Source organism: Clarias gariepinus, chromosome 5 (genome assembly GCF_024256425.1).
Source record: "Clarias gariepinus isolate MV-2021 ecotype Netherlands chromosome 5, CGAR_prim_01v2, whole genome shotgun sequence".
Classification (NCBI taxonomy): Eukaryota; Metazoa; Chordata; class Actinopteri; order Siluriformes; family Clariidae; genus Clarias; species Clarias gariepinus.
This window is the reverse complement of record NC_071104.1, coordinates 22,129,435-22,147,007: the sequence shown is the minus strand read 5'-3', so window position 1 is coordinate 22,147,007 and position 17,573 is coordinate 22,129,435. Positions and strand designations below refer to the sequence as shown.

The window sequence follows — 17,573 nt, the reverse complement described above, 5'->3', positions numbered from 1 at the left end:
AGCTTCCTAGTGGGTATTGTGAGCATTTAAGATAAATTAAATTCATCCAATCTTAGATTTATTTTTTATTTGCACCTGCAGGGCCCCGGTTCAGTTCCCATCTTGGGTCTGTGTGCATTTTTAAAAGAAAATTTCGAAAGAAAATTTGTGAAATGATTATGAAATGTGTGAGAAAATATTTATAGATCAGTATTATACTCGATTAGCAAGCCACGGGCGATGGTGGCAAGTAAAAACTGAGAAGGGAAGAAACCTTGAAACTCATCAGGGAATTTATCCTCTTTTGGGTCATATCAGATAGAGGGATTAATCAGCAGTCATACTTGAGTATAACAGGAAAGGTTTTTAGTTTAATATAGAGTCCACTTTCGTTATCGTAGCCTCGGGTACAAAATGTTTCATGGCAATTACAGTCCTGCATTATGAAGTCATGAGAGAACATCTGTCTGCATCAGCCTAGTCCAAGACCATCTTTATGGTCAAGTGAAACTTTCCCTAGTCACCACACGCATCCCAAGAAGACCATTCTTCATGCGACAAGATCTCCAACCAGAAGCGGGGCACCAGGATGAGTTTGGAGGCACCTTCTAATTCATATTTTTTTTGTTTATTCTCAAGGTTGAAAAACTATTAAATAACACATGGTATTAGGAAATTAGTCAGTTGTTATTTTAAGACATAAATTTCAGCTGTTCTGAAATAGTTCTTGCAAGAACAGTATTGTCAAGTGCATTTGCAAAACCCTTAAAGCATCATGATGAAACTTTTTCTCATGAAGACTCATCTCAGGAAAGCAACACCAAAACTTATCTCTGCTGCAGAGGAGATTACCGCCTCAAAAATCAACAATTAACAGCACCTCAGATTTGTATATGCTTTTTATATATATTGTATATATAATACAGTTTATTTGATCGATTTATCATTTAAAAACTGAAAAAGAGGAAGAAGCATGTACACAAACCACAGCATTAATTTTTTACCCTGCTTTGCCATTCCATATGGTCTGAAGTTGGTTGGACTGTTGGGGAATGTCCTTTAAGGTGGAACCTTTTTTTTTTTTTTTTTTGAAAAGCATGACATTTTTATGGTGTTTTTTTTATGGTGTTCCACATAGATCAATCCTCAGCCCTCTTCTGCATTTGATTTAAAGTATATGTTGCCACTGGGTCAAATCATTAACAGATATGTGGATGCACCATATTACACATCCATTACCTCAAACAGCTGTATTACACCTGGACAAACTGCTGACAAACATTACCTGTATGAACAAAAACGCCCTAAAAGATAACAAAGACCAAACAAAAGTTCTGCCTGTGATACAAACTCAGACTGAAAAAAAGCTCAAGCTGGAAACTTGCAAACAATCATTAATTCTGATCCGTCTTTACACTAGACATTTGATAAAATTACTCACTCAACATTCTTTCATTTAAGAAACGTCATTTTAAAAGACTTATTTTATCTTGCACAATGCTAAAAAGTTGGCACATGCTTTTCTCTTGTCTCATATTTGTAATGTAATTCACTGTTTCCTGCATTGCCAGTAATCAGGCTGCAGCTTGAACACAGCAGCACTGGTTCTAACCAGCAAAAGCAAATGAGATCATATTACACCAATTCTGGAGACATTATGTTGCTGCCCGGTTTTATAGTACTGCTACTAGATCATCTTTGTATGTTCCAAACTATTTTATTAAGATCTAGTACTTTATAAGGGGTACATGTAACCAAAGCCAACAATAAAAAAAAGCAGTACAACAGCCTGCTCTTTTAATGCACCTAAAATAAACTATTTTAAAAGGATCTAAAGACAGTATTTATATATTATACACAGCATTATAATTTATTTCATTTTACTTTAAACTTATCTACGCGATTTCTTATTTTATTATTATTCTGTTATTTTTATTATTATTATTATTATTATTTGCTGCTCATATTTTTATCTTTTATTACATTATCTTATTTTATTTCATATTCTCGTGTGAACCACCTTAAGCTGGATTTTGTATCCGAACATAAAACATGAATAAAAAATATATTTAAAGATATTTATATAAAATAAACAAGACGTTTGGTACTTCCTGTTACATTACTAATTTTTTTTCATCTTTTCTTCCTTCATGCTTTGTTTTAATAAGAACGTATGATAGGCGAATTTTTTAGTGTTGTTTTATTAATAATAATAACAATAATAATAATAATAGTAGTAACAATGGTAGTAACAGCAGCAGCAGTAGTGGTAAAATCGCCCCATTTCCATGCTAGCATGTTTGTTTTCTCATGAGTGAGCTGTGTTTACATTTTGTTGGTCTAATTCGTCAGCTAGATATTCACTATAACATTACAAACAGGCAAACTATAAGGTTACATCTTGTTCACATCATCTGATCTAGTAGAAACATTAGCCTAGTTATCGGGTAGTGTTCAGGCATATTGTGTGTGTGCATGCTAAGCTACCATGTCTTGATTGATTGAGAATTTACAGAAATTTAAAAGAAAATAAAAAATTAAAAAAGAGCATTAAAAGGCATTTAAATGGTGTCTGTAGAATATACACAAATTGCAACAGTGGTTGCACATGAGTGAAGACGTAACACCTACTTTAAAATGATCAAAAGTGTTTAAAGAGCAAATGTGATCTTTTGAAAATGAGTTAAAAGCAGACTACGGGGGGAAACATTTGCCACCCAAATCCTGACCTGGGTGGACAGCCAAGTAAACACAAAAACCACTAACTTGACTCTGTGTGTGTGTGTGTTTATCAATCATTTTAACATTGCTTGGTTGTACAAGGTAGGGGAATATTCTGCTGCAATCTTCAGCATGTGATCTTTTCAGCTATAGTGTGAACCAGGAAGGCACGACCTACAGACAACTGTCTTCTAGCTTCTGCTTTTCTTTTGAGTGCAACTTGTTAGTACGGTGTCAATATAATTAGCACTACAAGTGTTGTTGAAATGTGCTGTTATATGTTTACAAATGGCACACACAAAGCCTCTGCTAATGTCCTTCCTTTACAGACCATGCTTTCAGCTTCCTGTCCATCTGTAGCTGAGGATAGGCTCGAGTTTAGAGATGCATATGATTAACTTGGCTACAGCAAGTTAATACAAGGCATTAGAGGCATTTAGTGAAAGAAGCATCCAGTTCAGAACTATGGGTGTTTAGGACAACAGGAAAAAAAAAAAGTAGAACAGACTATTCAGTCCAAGACAAATAATGGCTTGTGAAACAAGTGAAAACCACGTCTGTGTCAACTTAGACTTATAATTACCTTTTAATTGTTTAAGTATCGCATCTGTGGTAAACTCATTATCAACTGCAACGGAAAGTTTTTTTTAATTTTTTTTTTTTTATAGTTTTTTGTATATCGTTTTGCTGGTTTGAACAAGTTGGGACCGAATCAGATCATCATCAAGCCTACAGTATGTACAAATCAGACCTATTTTTATATGCAACATGGTTGACTTTATGAACACCTTTCCTCTACAGGCAGAAAAGAATTTGTGCAGCGTCTGAAGCTTGAAGCTATACTTAAAGTGCACGATGGCTGTGTAAGTAAATTTTACTCTGTTCATTATACTTATGGTTTCTTTGAGTGTGTGTATGTGGTTTGTTTGTTTGTTTGTTTTTTATTCCAACAAAAAGCTCTGTCTGATGTTCTCTTCCCCATTATCTTTTAATGACATGAAGCAAGCGGATAAGAGTCATCAGCCTCTCATTTTTACATGCTGTGATTCTGTGTTGCAAAACTTGACATGTTTTGTAAGGTTGTTGCAAGCAGTTCTATGTCAACACCTTATAACTAGTTGATATACTCCCAGTAGTTTAGTAAACTTGCTGTATTTTCCTTTTCATGCACTGTGCATTATGCATTTTGAAATAATAAAAAAAATTGTGCCTCCTAGGAAAATACAGTTTCTCTTTTCAATGGAAAACAACCCTATAGTCTCTAATTAGAGACTCGCTTCATTTATTTACAGTAGAACAGCTCTACGCTCAGCAAAATATCACTTATGCTTCGGTGACCAATGTAATTCCACAATCTTGCAGTGAGAAAGAGAAATTAAAGCTTAGTTGACAGTTTATCTGAAGGATTGAGGTTAAAGAAAAAGGTTTGCGTGATGGTTTGTCAGCGTGAGGCCTGAGAAATGGAAGGGACCCGAGTGACACAGCCTTTTAGAGGTTAAGGTAATGAAATATTGATTGATTTCTTTCAAGGTAGAGGCAAGGTTTAGGGCTCAGTTGTCCACTTGAATTCACTAAGTGGACTATCTTACCTCAGTTTAGACTGCAGAATCAGAACTGTGGAAGAGTGGCTCCATGTCTTAAAATACACTGACATTAGTAGTGAATAGACATCAACGGCAAATATCCTCCATAAGTTTAACAGATATCTTCTTCTCTGATTTTAAATAGGTTAACACCATATCGTGGAGTGACACAGGAGAGTACATCTTATCCGGATCTGATGACACTAATTTGGTCATCACGAACCCCTACAACAGAAAGGTAATTTTAGGCTTGTGTGTTATTTAGAGCTATGAGGTAATGTACTTAGCTAAAGTTACATAAATAACTTAAATGTAACTTAAGCCAAAATTTTGGTTGTCCAATATGAATAATGTGCGCAATATTGCGTGAGTAATATTGATCTGTGCACCTAAACAGTGCTTATATTAAAGAGAGTTACTTGTGTTGTAAGTGAAATTCTGTTCAATCCAGTTAGTCCTGGCACAATGAGCAAACTACTTCTGTGTTTCAGGTTGGTGACATGTATTTAACCACTCTTTCCATTTTTCAACAGGTCAAAACAACAATCCGGTCAGGTCACCGGGCCAACATTTTCAGTGCAAAATTCATGCCACACACTAACGACCAGCAGATTGTGTCCTGTTCAGGGGATGGCATCATTTTCTACACACACACCGAAAAGAGCGCTGATATCAACAGGCAGTGCCAGATGACCTGCCACTATGGAACTGCATATGAGGTATAAAGATGATGGTGCAGGTGATATTGTAGTAACGCTTACAGAAGATATAAATAAAAGATCTTTTCAGATGGTTTAAATCATGGAATGTGTGGGAGTATATGTTTGTGTGGGTACACAGGGTGCTACAGTAGGTGCTATGAAAAACAGGTGCTGTAAAGAGAGACATTTTATACTGTGCACTATTACACTGCACATTTGAACTTCATTTCATTTCACAACCTTTAAAATGATGATGAGATATAAACTGTCCTCTTTCCATAGCAGCACGTTTGTTGGCTGGGTGCTGTTTATGAATAACACTGTAGTCCTTATTTAGGGAGAAAGTGGACTCAAGTTGGATTTTAGGATATGCAGTTGTAATTAAATTGTAATCAAATCTCAAATTTATAATGTTAAATTACTGATACAAGCTGCAGTACACCGTGATACTGTGCTAAAAATAGGGCAGGGTGACGTGTGAGCAGTGAGACTGATATGCTGTGGTTAGCAGTGAGACTGATATGCCCTGATATGCTGACAAGAGTGGTTCTTAGGCCTTTTTGAAAATAAGATGAGGTAGACTGCCAGTCAAAAGGTTTTGGGCACAAACTTTAGAAAATGCATTATGTTCAATGCTGTATAATTCGAAACGTAAGTAAAAAAAATTTTTTTGTTTTGTTTTTTTTTTGGGTGGGGGTCATTCTGGATTTTATTAGGGCACAGCATTTATACGTTTGTCTTATAGGTGATGTTAACATTGCCTATAAACAACTTTCAGACAAATATTGGATTGCACTTACTTTGTGTAGTGACCGCTCATTTAAGGCACTGAGTTACTGATCAGAAAGTCAGCACTTCAAGCCCCAACTCCACCAAATTGCAATCGTAGAGTCCTTGAGCAAGGTCCTCACATAAATATATGTTAAATAAGGCTAAAGTTACTTATTCAGACCTGTTTCAGAATCTAAGAGTGAAACATGAATGAACATAGTAAATGTAACAATTGTGGCATTTTATGGAGTACATGCTCAACTATTCTTTCAGTTTATTTTTTAATGGTATACAGTACACTGTACTGTAATGTACTATTGAAAAAGATACTGAGTGCCAAAATAAAATGACTGTTAATGTATGTTTCTGCAGAGTTGCAACTGGTAAAATAAACTGTCAGGGGAATAGCATTCAGACTAGAAGGCTCACTCTTGATGCAGTACAACAACAGTGCTCTTAAAAACATACCCTGCAAGCACTCACACCAACTGCATGCTTTTCTCTGGCTATGCGGGACATGTGATTTTTGTGATTACTATTAAATGATGCTCCAAAATAAGAGAGTTAGAGGCGATGAGCCACCTTTATAAACAATGCTGAAGATCTGTTGTCATAGTGTGTAATGTTCTCTGTCTGTCTTTTTACTCTGTCTCTAGATAATGACAGTTCCAAATGACCCATACACCTTCTTGTCCTGTGGGGAGGATGGCACTGTCAGGTGGTTTGACCTGCGCATGAAGACAAGCTGCACAAAAGAGGACTGTAAAGATGTAAGAAGTTTAAACATGTTATTACTTAATATATTCCATTATTTCTAACATTTTATGGAATTGTAAATGTAGAATTCTTCCATGATGTTAGCTAAAACTTTTATTATATAATCGTTTCTGAGGAAAAAAATCTTTCAGTTTTTTGGCAGCCAGTGTAACTGCATCTTTCTGCATTTTTGTTTCTCATTAAATATCTTACATCAGAATTGATCTAGTGAGATTGCCCCAGGGAGCAGCTCTGATCTGATCAGCTCTGAACACACGTTAACCTTTTTTCTTTTTACAAAATAAAAGAGACGCACCCAAACTTTTTTTGCCAGATCTTGTGAGGAGGCAACAGCTTTTACGCTGTATTTCACACTCTGCTATGATGCGTGCTTTGACTGATGTTAAGGTTGTTTTGTTTGGGTGCATTTGCATTAGTTTAAATAGTTCTTGAACATATTCTCACTCACACAAAGAGCTACGAAATTCTCTCTGTTTTGGCTAAACCTAAATATTTGGCAAAATATATAATTAATTAGGAAATGTAGTACTTTTAAACTCTTATGCAATATAGAATTCATGAGATTGCGGACAGTTTAGTTTGGAAAAATATACAGTATAATGGATCTTCTTCATACTCCTGTCTTTCAGCATGCTGATGATGTACATTTTGGCTTCTCTACCAAAAATTCCAGACCTTATTCATTTTATATTTTACTTGTTATGCATATTTAACTTTCTTCCTGCTCTTCTTACTTGATATGCATACATATTTATTTATTTTCTTCTTTTATTTCTTGCTCTTTTTTTATTTTTTGGCTGTTTGTAATCAGGATATTTTGATTAATTGCCGGAGAGCTGCTACCTCCATAGCCATTTCTCCCCTTGTGCCCTACTACCTTGCTGTGGGATGCTCAGACAGTTCAGTAAGAATCTATGACCGACGAATGCTTGGTACTAGAGCTACAGGTGAGAGCTAAACTTTTGTTTTAAGCCTAAATTATTTTCATTTCTGTTTTGTGCAATATATAAAATTCCGCTAACCATTTATTGTCAGTTGCTTATTTCATTCAGCATCATGACATAAATGCCAAATGCAATTACTCATTGAGCTTAGTCAAGTGTGGTTTTGTTTTTAGCACTGTATATTATTTTAAATGTGTGCTGTATATAATGATGCTTGCAGACTGCATTATGAATTTGGATTAAAGTGTAATTAAATATAACAAGCCGTCCATGATTATATAAATCGCTGTAGCTTTTCTATTTTAACCCATTTTAAACAAGGTGCCTTGACGCTTTAGTTTTGTCCTAAGTTTACTTTTTAAAACCTTTCCAAAAGATCCTTTTGATCCACATGGCTAATGTTTGAGATCACTGTGCTTATAAATTCCTGCCCCTTTCAGTATCATTAGTATTAATTTATAAGGTTTCCAAAAAAAAGAAGTTTATACCTTAAACACTAAAGTTGCAGCATTTTGTTTACTTTTTACTTCACCCATGCACAGGTAACTACATGGGGCGAGGAACAACAGGTATGTGTGTGCGATTCGTCCCTGCCCACTTGACCAGCAAGTCCTGCCGTGTGACATCCTTATGCTACAGTGGCGATGGACAGGAGGTTCTGGTCAGCTACTCCTCTGACTACATCTACCTGTTTGACCCCAAAGATGACCAGGCCAGAGAGCTGAAGGGTCCATCTGAGGAGAGGAGAGAAGAGGTGAGTAGCAGAACTGACATAACTGTATAATAATTTAATATAATAATCTGCTAAGGACGTATTTCACCTCCATGGATGGGAGACATGGGAGGTAAGGAGGAGTCCAGAGTGAGTATCTTCCCTCAGTCTGTCTCAGTTTATAGGTGGAATAGATTTCAACCTCCTGATCTGATTATTGATGATCTTGGTGATTTTGTATTTTTTTAAGGTAAAAATATTTTTAATATATTATTTTCATTGTTAATTAAACAATTAAAAAACTGTGATGTCTGCAAACTTACCAGCATATGACATGTGATCTGACCTTTAGACCATGTGACTGGGCCAACTAAACCTGGTGGTACATGTTGGATTAACGTTCAGGGGCGAGGTGAAGAAATGTGCTGGGTCACAGATACAGGGTCTCTCAGGCTTTCTATCTAGCAGTGTCTGGATTCTCCCATGCTCACATTCCTTTCCAAACAGAGCATCAGACCCAGGCTATGTTCCATTGCAGGGACAGAAATAGATTTAGCACACAATGACTTTTAGAGTCAAGAGGAAAAACCCACAGGTCTCTCATCAAATTTAATTCAATGTGAATAATAAGCATGTTTTAAATAATTTTCTTTATTTTAGCCCACATTTACAGCTTTTCTATTTTTTTGTATCTGTACAATTGTTTTGTTTTGTATTTTTCAATAAGCATGCCTAATTGTTAACAAATTGTTAGGTAAAATGAATAGAAAATTGCAAAAAATCCCATAAGAATAGTTTTGCTATGACCATCTCAATCTGCACACCTCATTTTCAAGAAAAAATGTGCCTGCGACTTTGTTTGTCTGGAATTTTATTTGCACACTCATAAGCACATTTAAAAAAATGTATAACTAGAATTTTGGAATTAACTAAAATTTTTACGTGTTACTGTAAATTGCGTAGAATGAAGGTGTAAAATCATATTTATTAAGTTGATTTAAATTCCACATTGATAAGCATATAAAAAAAATGTACAGCGCTATCTATTGAATTATGAGATGAAGTAATGATTTTTTTTTCAAGGTCTTTTTTTTATGATATAAGGGCGTTTTCCGTTTAAATTTCAAAAATCTTCTCTTCCTGTGGGCCGATTGCTATGCAACATAGAAATTGTAGAAGTTATTACACAATATTAAAGATAACATTACAGATTACCTTTAAAAAGCCCTAACTTGTTGACAAATAAGTCCCAAGGCCCAGCTCGAGCATTTAGAAATCTACATGAGAAGTATATGGTAACTGTAACCATATATCAACTGGAGGTACAACAAATAATCAAACTGGAAATTAGTTGCCAACAAATTTATTTGTCAGTTTGTTGGTAAGGACATTGCACATGTTTTTTTTTTGTACTTACTTGCACTGAATGCACTGACATGAAGGCTAAGCATTACCAGTTACTCGAGTGGAGTGAACAATAACAAGATAGCAACTCCTTCAGAACCAAAAACCTACAAAGTGTGGGAGTATTTTACTCTTAATTTAGCCAAAAACAACCATGGGGGGGAAATGGAGACTTTGTGGTGGCAGGGACATGTTGAAATGCCACTTTGTAAAGGGAGTGAGCAGCAGGTAAGTGAGAAAAGGACGCACACCTGGGGAGAAAGTGGCTAATTAAAGTCTGTGTGTTGCTGTGAGCTGATTTTATATTTCCAGCTCTACTCAGTGAATCTGTTTTAAGTGGATCATACAGCATACACACATGCGCTTTGGCTGGTTTCTGAGCATTTAGTCTCCCATTCTCCCTCTTTGATCTTCTCTTTATTATTTCACAGCTCACAGCAACACACAGAGACTAATTAGTTACATTCTCCCCAGGAGTGTGTAATTTCCCACTTACCTGACTCTCAGTCTTTTCACATAGCAGCGCTTGACCATACCCCCATCACCACAGATTTCATCCTGTTTTTTTGAATAGTTGCCTTGTCATCTGCCATCTCTAAACTTTGCTTTTGCCTATTCTTGTGATTATTTTGACACTTTGTGATTGAGATTTAAACTGCAGTATGTAACTATGAAATGTACCATATTGCAATTGGAATTTACCTAGATGACCAGCAAATAGTGGCAAAAGTTAAGTTAAAAAGTTAAAAAGTTAAGCCTGTTATTAAGGAAGTTGTCCATATTTATTTAGAACCTTTTGCGATTAAGTAAATGCATAGGTCCAGATTGTGATTTAGATATGTATGTGCTTAATTGTGTAGCTATTATAGATATATTTTTATTAGCATCAAAATGTATCAGTTCTTCCTAAATGTCTTCATTGTTAGTTAGCACATGCTTACAACAAGCTCAGTTTATATTTAAAATATAAGATAATAAGACCATTGAGTAACCATGCAAATCATAATATGAATACTGGATTAATAATTTCATCCATCAGTAGATTATTTGACTGTAAAAAATGGTCATTAGTTGCAGCTTTAATATACTTGTTTACAGTCCCTTTTTTTAACCAAAGAAACAGATAAACATTTTTTTATATTATGTATCTGTATCCATATAATTACACGTGCTACATGAGACATAAAAAAATTCCTTCACTTTGATACTCCACATTTTTCTACACATGTAAAGAAAAGTTCAGTTTCATAATGGCAATACATACTTGGTCTTTAAATGAAAAAAAAAAATATATATATAACAATAATAATACTAATAATAATAAACAATAAAAAACTGAAAATCAGAAGACCACATTGGGTTCTGCTTTTGTCAGCTAAGAATAGGAACATGAAACTGGACCCATGAAGACTGAAAAAAGACCAAGGGATTCTTATCTAATCTTCAACTGTCCTGTTTTAGTGAGTCTGTGCCCACTATAGCCTCAGATTTCTGTTTTTGGCTGACAGAAAAGAAACAGAAGTGGAACGCGATACTGTCTGCTCTTGTAGCCAATTCATAAACAAGATTTCATATTTTGTCTGTTCTGAGATCACATTTTTTGCTCACTATAGATTTAAAGAGAGATTATATTAATGAATGCCTCAGTCCTGGAAACTTGAACCAGTGTGGTCCATTTTATTTGTTTAGTTTAGTTTTTCACACCACTTTAGGCAAACTCTAGAGACTGTTGTCCATGAAAATCCAAGTAAAACACCAGTTACTAAGATCAGCTTGTCAACAATCATGCCATGATCCAGATAACTGAGATCACATTTTCCCCCATTGTGAATATTGATTCTGATCACAAAATAAATTAATTAATTTAAACAGTTACAAAAAAAAAATCTCATCCAGACTGTATCCAGGTAATCATGGAAAGCATGATAAGAGTCATAAAGGGTGTGTTACAAGTCAAGTCTGAAGTCTGTTTTAATGCAAAAAGCTTAAGACCATTTTGACCATGATTGGCTTTTCTTGTGTGTTTCTCGTAGCTAAAACAACCACCAGTCAAACGATTGCGTCTTAGAGGAGACTGGTCAGACACTGGACCCCGTGCTCGACCAGAGAGTGAAAGAGAACGAGACGGTAAGATAAAAAGCTGTGGTCTCCTCCATCACAATCACAGCATACACAACAGACAGTAATCTGTCTGTGAATAATGGTATTAGCACAGGTGAAAGATATTTTCAATGAAATTTCTATTTAGGGCTGTCCGTTGTACTCAGACCCTTTGTTAGGAGACATGCAATTAAGCTTTGGTGCATCCTACTCCTGTCAGTGGTCCTTTCGATGCCTCTAAAACTTAACTGGAGTCGACCTGTGCCAAAATGACTTCACTGGACATAATAAGGAAAGGCATGGACCTGTCTTTATAAGGTCTCACAGTAGATTGTGCATGTCAGAGTGAAATAATTCATAAGGTGAAAAGAATTATCTGTATAGTGTGAGACAGGATTGTGTCAAACACAGATCTGGGGAAGGATACAATAAAAAACTCCAGCATTTTCAAATGGAAAAGATTTGAAAGAACCCACAGTCTTTCCAGATCTGCCCGCCCAACCGAACTGAGTAATCGACAATGAAGGGCCTTGGTCAGACAGGTAGCCAAGAACCCAAGGATCATTATAAATAAGATCCTAAGTTCCCTTGTGGATTTGGGAGAGACTCACAGAAGTATAGACATCACTGCAGCACTCCACCAATCAAGCCTATACAGTGGCCAGACAGAAGCCATTCCTCACTGAAAGACCAGACAGCCGGCTGTGAGTTTGCCAAAAAGCACCTGAAGTACTAACAGACCATAAAAAACAAAATCCTCTACTCTGATGACACAAAGATTAAACTATTCGGAATCAGAAAATTAGGCACGGCACATTACTTTAGTAAAACCGTCCCTACAGTTAAACATGGTGGTGGCAGTATCATGCTGTGGGGATGTTTTCCTGCAGAGAGATTAGTTAGTATAGAGAAAATTGACCCAAAGCATATCACCAAGGAAACACAGGGGTGGCTTCAAAACAACTCTGTGACAGTCCTGGAGTGACCTGAACCCAAGCGAGCATCTCTCCTTTCTGAGACCTTAAAACGACTGTGCACTGACCCTGCTCCTTCAACCTGGTTGAGCATAAACAATTCTGTTAAGAAGAATGGAAGAAACTTACTCACTCATCGTTTATATCGTTTTATCCTATATCCATATATGGTGGGGGGCCTGGAGCCTGTCCCAGCACTGTAAAGCTAGTCATAAATAGTTACAAATATGTTTAGCCATATGAATTTATTACTTTTTGTTTTGTAGTGTTATCTTGAATCAGTTATGTTTTGTTTATTAAAACACTAAATTGATATTATACAGAGGAAAAATGAAGTATGACAAATTATATTATTGTAATTTACAACTCACTTCAACAGTATATGTACATTATATGTATGTTTCCTTTAGACTTGTAATGGGTGAAACACCTTCGTTTACAATCCAATTTATGCTTTGTATTATGGAGAATAAAATTTTATATACCCGTTATTGAGATATAGGCATCTGTCTTTTTAAGTATGTTTTAATCTGTCTTGCCTTTTTTGTTATGAATTTGACCATGGCACAATCTGCTTAGAGCCAACTCATTTGTTTTTCTGTGTGAGCTAGGGCTTAGAGCTGTCTTCTAATAAAAGCTAGCTTTTTAGAGTTGTTGTTTTTTTCCAGGGTGACTCTGAGGTAAATTTTTGAGGTTATAAAGCATTTTTTTCTACACCTCAGGAGAACAGAGCCCCAATGTGTCACTGATGCAGAGAATGTCTGACATGTTATCACGATGGTTTGAGGAAGCCAGCGAAGCCCAGAGCAGTAGAACTCGTCCACAAACTCGGCCCAGAGGTATGACGCACATCACAATTTTACTATTCGTTTTAGCCGTGAAATACCTCGTTCTGCTTAATTTTTTAAACATGTGAAAAAAACCTTTTTGATTTTAACTTGTCTTTGTTTTAGCTAAGGCGTATCTAGCAACATTGATTTAAAAGGCCAGCAATAAGTATGATAGAGAAAACACTTGTAATTACATGCAGGAAAGATCTGTTTTGTTTGTTAGTTTTGTTGTCTAAACTACAACAGGGTGATTCATTTGAAAAAGGCCCTGAATGTTCTGTAATTACTCTCACTAAGACGAAGCAATCTGAACGAACCAATTTATAATCCGCTTCTCAGTATTAAATACGCCAGGGTTCCCCTGAGTCAGACCGATAAGGTAGGCGTCAGATAGCCGTTGCGCTGTTTTACCCCCTACCCCGTCACTCAGTCACTCGACTCTCATCAGGATGGTGGCGTACAGCACGTCTTCATAGTGCAAACCTATTGGGTCACTAATTCGTTTAATGATGTCGGAGTGAGTTTAGGAATTAATATGGTTTTCCTTCCTGACGTACCCTCAAAGAGTGTTATTTAGAAGGATGGTTTGGAAACTGAAAACAACGGGATGATTGATCATCCCGAAAATGTCAAGGAAACAACGGTGAAGGAAAACATCTGCTACTAGTTAGAATATAGAACCTAGAAGCAGGTTGGGAAAAAGTTACCTTATTTTTGATCCTACTGAAGTTCAGGTCATTATAATGTCATTCACATCTATTTTATTTTTTATTAATTCACATTACAAGCCCCCTTTAAGGAAATAAATGCAAATATTTGCCTTTTCTCCACAGGTGTGGCAGCTCGGACACTGGGAGCTGCTACAACTTCAGAGAACCTCTCTCAGGAGACTTTGGGGGCAGAAGGACCGATGGAGGTGGAGTCTGCTACCTCTGCCCATTCCATCCCATCTGCCTTAGCCTCAGTCCAATCCCAATCCCAAGCCTCAGCCTCAGTCCAAGCCCCAGGCCCATCCTCGGCCCCGGCCCCAGGCCCATCCTCGGCCCCGGCCCCAGGCCCATCCTCGGCCCCGGCCCCAGGCCCATCCTCAGCCCCGGCCCCAGGCCCATCCTCAGCCCCGGCCCCAGGCCCATCCTCAGCCCCGGCCCCAGGCCCATCCTCAGCCCCGGCCCCAGGCCCATCCTCAGCCCCGGCCCCAGGCCCATCCTCAGCCCCGGCCCCAGGCCCATCCTCAGCCCCGGCCCCAGGCTCATCCTCAGCCTCGGCCCCAGGCCCATCCCCAGGCTCTGTGTCAGCCCCAGGCCCAGGCTCTGTGTTAGCCTCAGCCCAGCCCCACTCCAAATCTGTTTCCTCCTCAGGCTCTTCATCCACTGTGACAGTCCTGCCTCCATCCACCTCATCCTCTGTCAACAACACTGCCTCGTCCTCTTCCCTACTCTCCTCTCCAGACTCAGGGCAGAAGAGCCAGACTGAGTTGATGACCACCAGGTCAGGCACACCTACCCCTTCTACAGAGGCTGTTCTGTCTGGTAAGAATGCCATGACTGACAATTCATCACTGCTAAATATTAGTATTAATAACCTGAAGTTGAGATCTAAAATGTGTGAAGGTACACAAACACGGTTGATTAACCTCACATACATTTTGAATGAATGGATGTTCAGAACTATGTTGCTCTATGTTGCTTTTTGGAGTTACAAAGCCACATTTTTCTGTTGGTGCAACTACATTGGACATAATAATAAAAAAAAAGGACTGTGGGGTCCATGTGCAATTAGTATAATAACCAGATTTGTAATGTGGAATTAATTGATTAAAGACTTGATTATTTTATGTATGTACTAATGCAAATAATATTTGCATTGATATAAATTGATAAGGCCACATTTTATGCAGACAGGGATCTGGCAGCCCCACTATAATAGTAAATAGTAGTTTAGCACAGTCAAGTCATAGAACAGAGAGTTTTAGTTATGTTTTTATTTTGGTTTTTGGTTGGATGTTTTTCCCTTTAAATATGAAGATTATTTTCTCAAATAAGTCTAAATAATACATAATGCAAAATAGTTACCATGCATCATCTATTTATAAATGTTATTGTGGGCAGTTACAGTTTAGGGCAAGATTTACACCTGTCTAGGCTAAAGATATAAAAATGTAATGTGTCAAAACTCCATACATTTCATGTTTCTAGTTTCTAAATAATTCCGGTGTTATGTTCATTAGTATAAGGGGTCATTTCTCATGAATAACTTATAACAAAAAAACAGATTTTATTGGCTTATTTTTTTACAGGGTGTTTCAAACGTCTCCATACATTACAAAATGTAAGGAGAGAAATGTATATATGTACACATTTTATTTTAGTTTTTTTGTTCCAAAAACTGTTTACCTATGTCCAAAACAGGACTGTGTTTAAAATATTCTTGTGGCTAGATCAGCAGGAAGATAATTTAAAGAAACAGATCTGAAATGCAGTTAAATGCATAACACCAGATCTGTTAACACAAGTGTGAGAGACGACTCATTGTCAATCTACAAAGAAATGGCATGCAGAAGAGGTTTTGTAAATAACCTGGAGCACATCCTACAAGGCGGGGTACACCCTGGACAGGGTGTACCTCTATAGCAGGGCACACACATATAAACACGCTCACACACTCATTCACACACTGAACGCCAGTTAGACTAGTCTGCGTGTCTTTGGACCAAGCATGGGGAGAACATGCAAACTCCATGCACACAAAGTCAGGAACCAAACATGGCTGGGAATCAAACCCAGACTCTGGAGGTGCAAGGCGACCATGCCAACCACTAAGCCACCATGGGTCCCCTTAAAAGTTCAGTCCACACATCTTCTCTGGTCTTTGTGATGGCTACTTTATTTTTGCTTTCATTCCATTGCCTAAACTATTTGATAACTACTTTGGAGGTATGTTAAGGATCATTATCCTGCTGGAAGACCCAGGTGGGCCAAGTTTGACCCTTTCTGGCAAATGTTTTAAGGTTTTGCCTCAGTATTTCTAGATAATCCTCATTCCTCATGATGGCATCTATTTTCTGAAGTGCACCAATTTTTTTTTCAGAAAAACACCCCCACAACATTTATACGACCACACCCATGCAGAATAGTTGGGATGGTGTTCTTTGGACTAAGCTTCACTCTTTTTCCTCCTCATACATACCACTGATTATAATGCCCAAACAGTTCAATGTTTGTTTTAGCTGAAAAAGCTGATGATCACCTTTTTTACCTTTTAAGAGTACTCTTTTTAGGGCTCCCTTAATTGTGGCTGTACATACTTTAATACGTGTTGCTTTCAACTCCTTCAACAGTTCCTTGCTCTTCTCTTGTTGTTGCTTCTTTTCTAAATGATGCAGTCTGTGGGGGCTCACAATTTTTATATTTGTATAGCATATTTTTTACGGATGCTTGTGGTACCGTCATTGATTTAGAAATTGAGGTGGAACTGGACTTTGGAGGTCCACAGTTTAGTTTCAGAGGTCTTGTGTCTTGAGTTTTCTGAAATTTCCTCACAGGGTTATTGGCAAAAAGCCCAAGTTGCACTCACATTAATGGCATTATGACAGTTGACAAATAAGAAGCTTATAAATGTCACTGATATGTCTATATACACTACATGGACAACAGTATTTGGCCAAACCTGCAATGACATTGTATCCAAAGACGTAAAGTGGAACATCGATACACAAACGCCCCCCAGTACGAACAAATCAGTCAACATGTTGGAATAGAAAAGGCCAGTGTCCAAGATGTCTTGATATTCTGAAGCATTAAGATTGCCCTTCAGTGGGGATAAGGGGCCTGATTCAAACACCTAAATTAAAAAATCCATATAGTTTATATCATCATTGGTAGTCTTGGAGAATATTAAAAGAGACAGTCATCTTGGTTTTAATAAACTGAAATACAGATTAAATATAAAGTAAATGTCCTCATTGCCATAAAAATGTATGGTTACATGATACCTGTGAAGTTATGAATCCAGTATCCAAATGTTTTTTATTATTATTATTTTTTTGCCTAGGGTGAATAAAAGCTTTTGTCCTCAAGT

At 37.2% G+C, this 17,573-nt stretch overlaps 1 protein-coding gene across 6 annotated transcripts in view; it reads left to right on the top strand.

Moving 5' to 3' along the window:
- Positions 1-17,573, top strand: part of dcaf6 (ddb1 and cul4 associated factor 6) — a 37,912-nt gene that overhangs the window by 2,944 nt on the left and 17,395 nt on the right. For all 6 annotated transcript variants that reach the window (XM_053496316.1, XM_053496314.1, XM_053496315.1 and 3 more), the window contains exons 2-10: positions 3,502-3,563; positions 4,429-4,521; positions 4,817-5,002; positions 6,412-6,525; positions 7,344-7,479; positions 8,019-8,230; positions 11,626-11,719; positions 13,389-13,505; positions 14,330-15,025. In XM_053496316.1, coding sequence (XP_053352291.1) covers positions 3,502-3,563; positions 4,429-4,521; positions 4,817-5,002; positions 6,412-6,525; positions 7,344-7,479; positions 8,019-8,230; positions 11,626-11,719; positions 13,389-13,505; positions 14,330-15,025 — 1,710 coding nt within the window. The remainder of the gene's footprint in view (positions 1-3,501; positions 3,564-4,428; positions 4,522-4,816; positions 5,003-6,411; positions 6,526-7,343; positions 7,480-8,018; positions 8,231-11,625; positions 11,720-13,388; positions 13,506-14,329; positions 15,026-17,573) is intronic.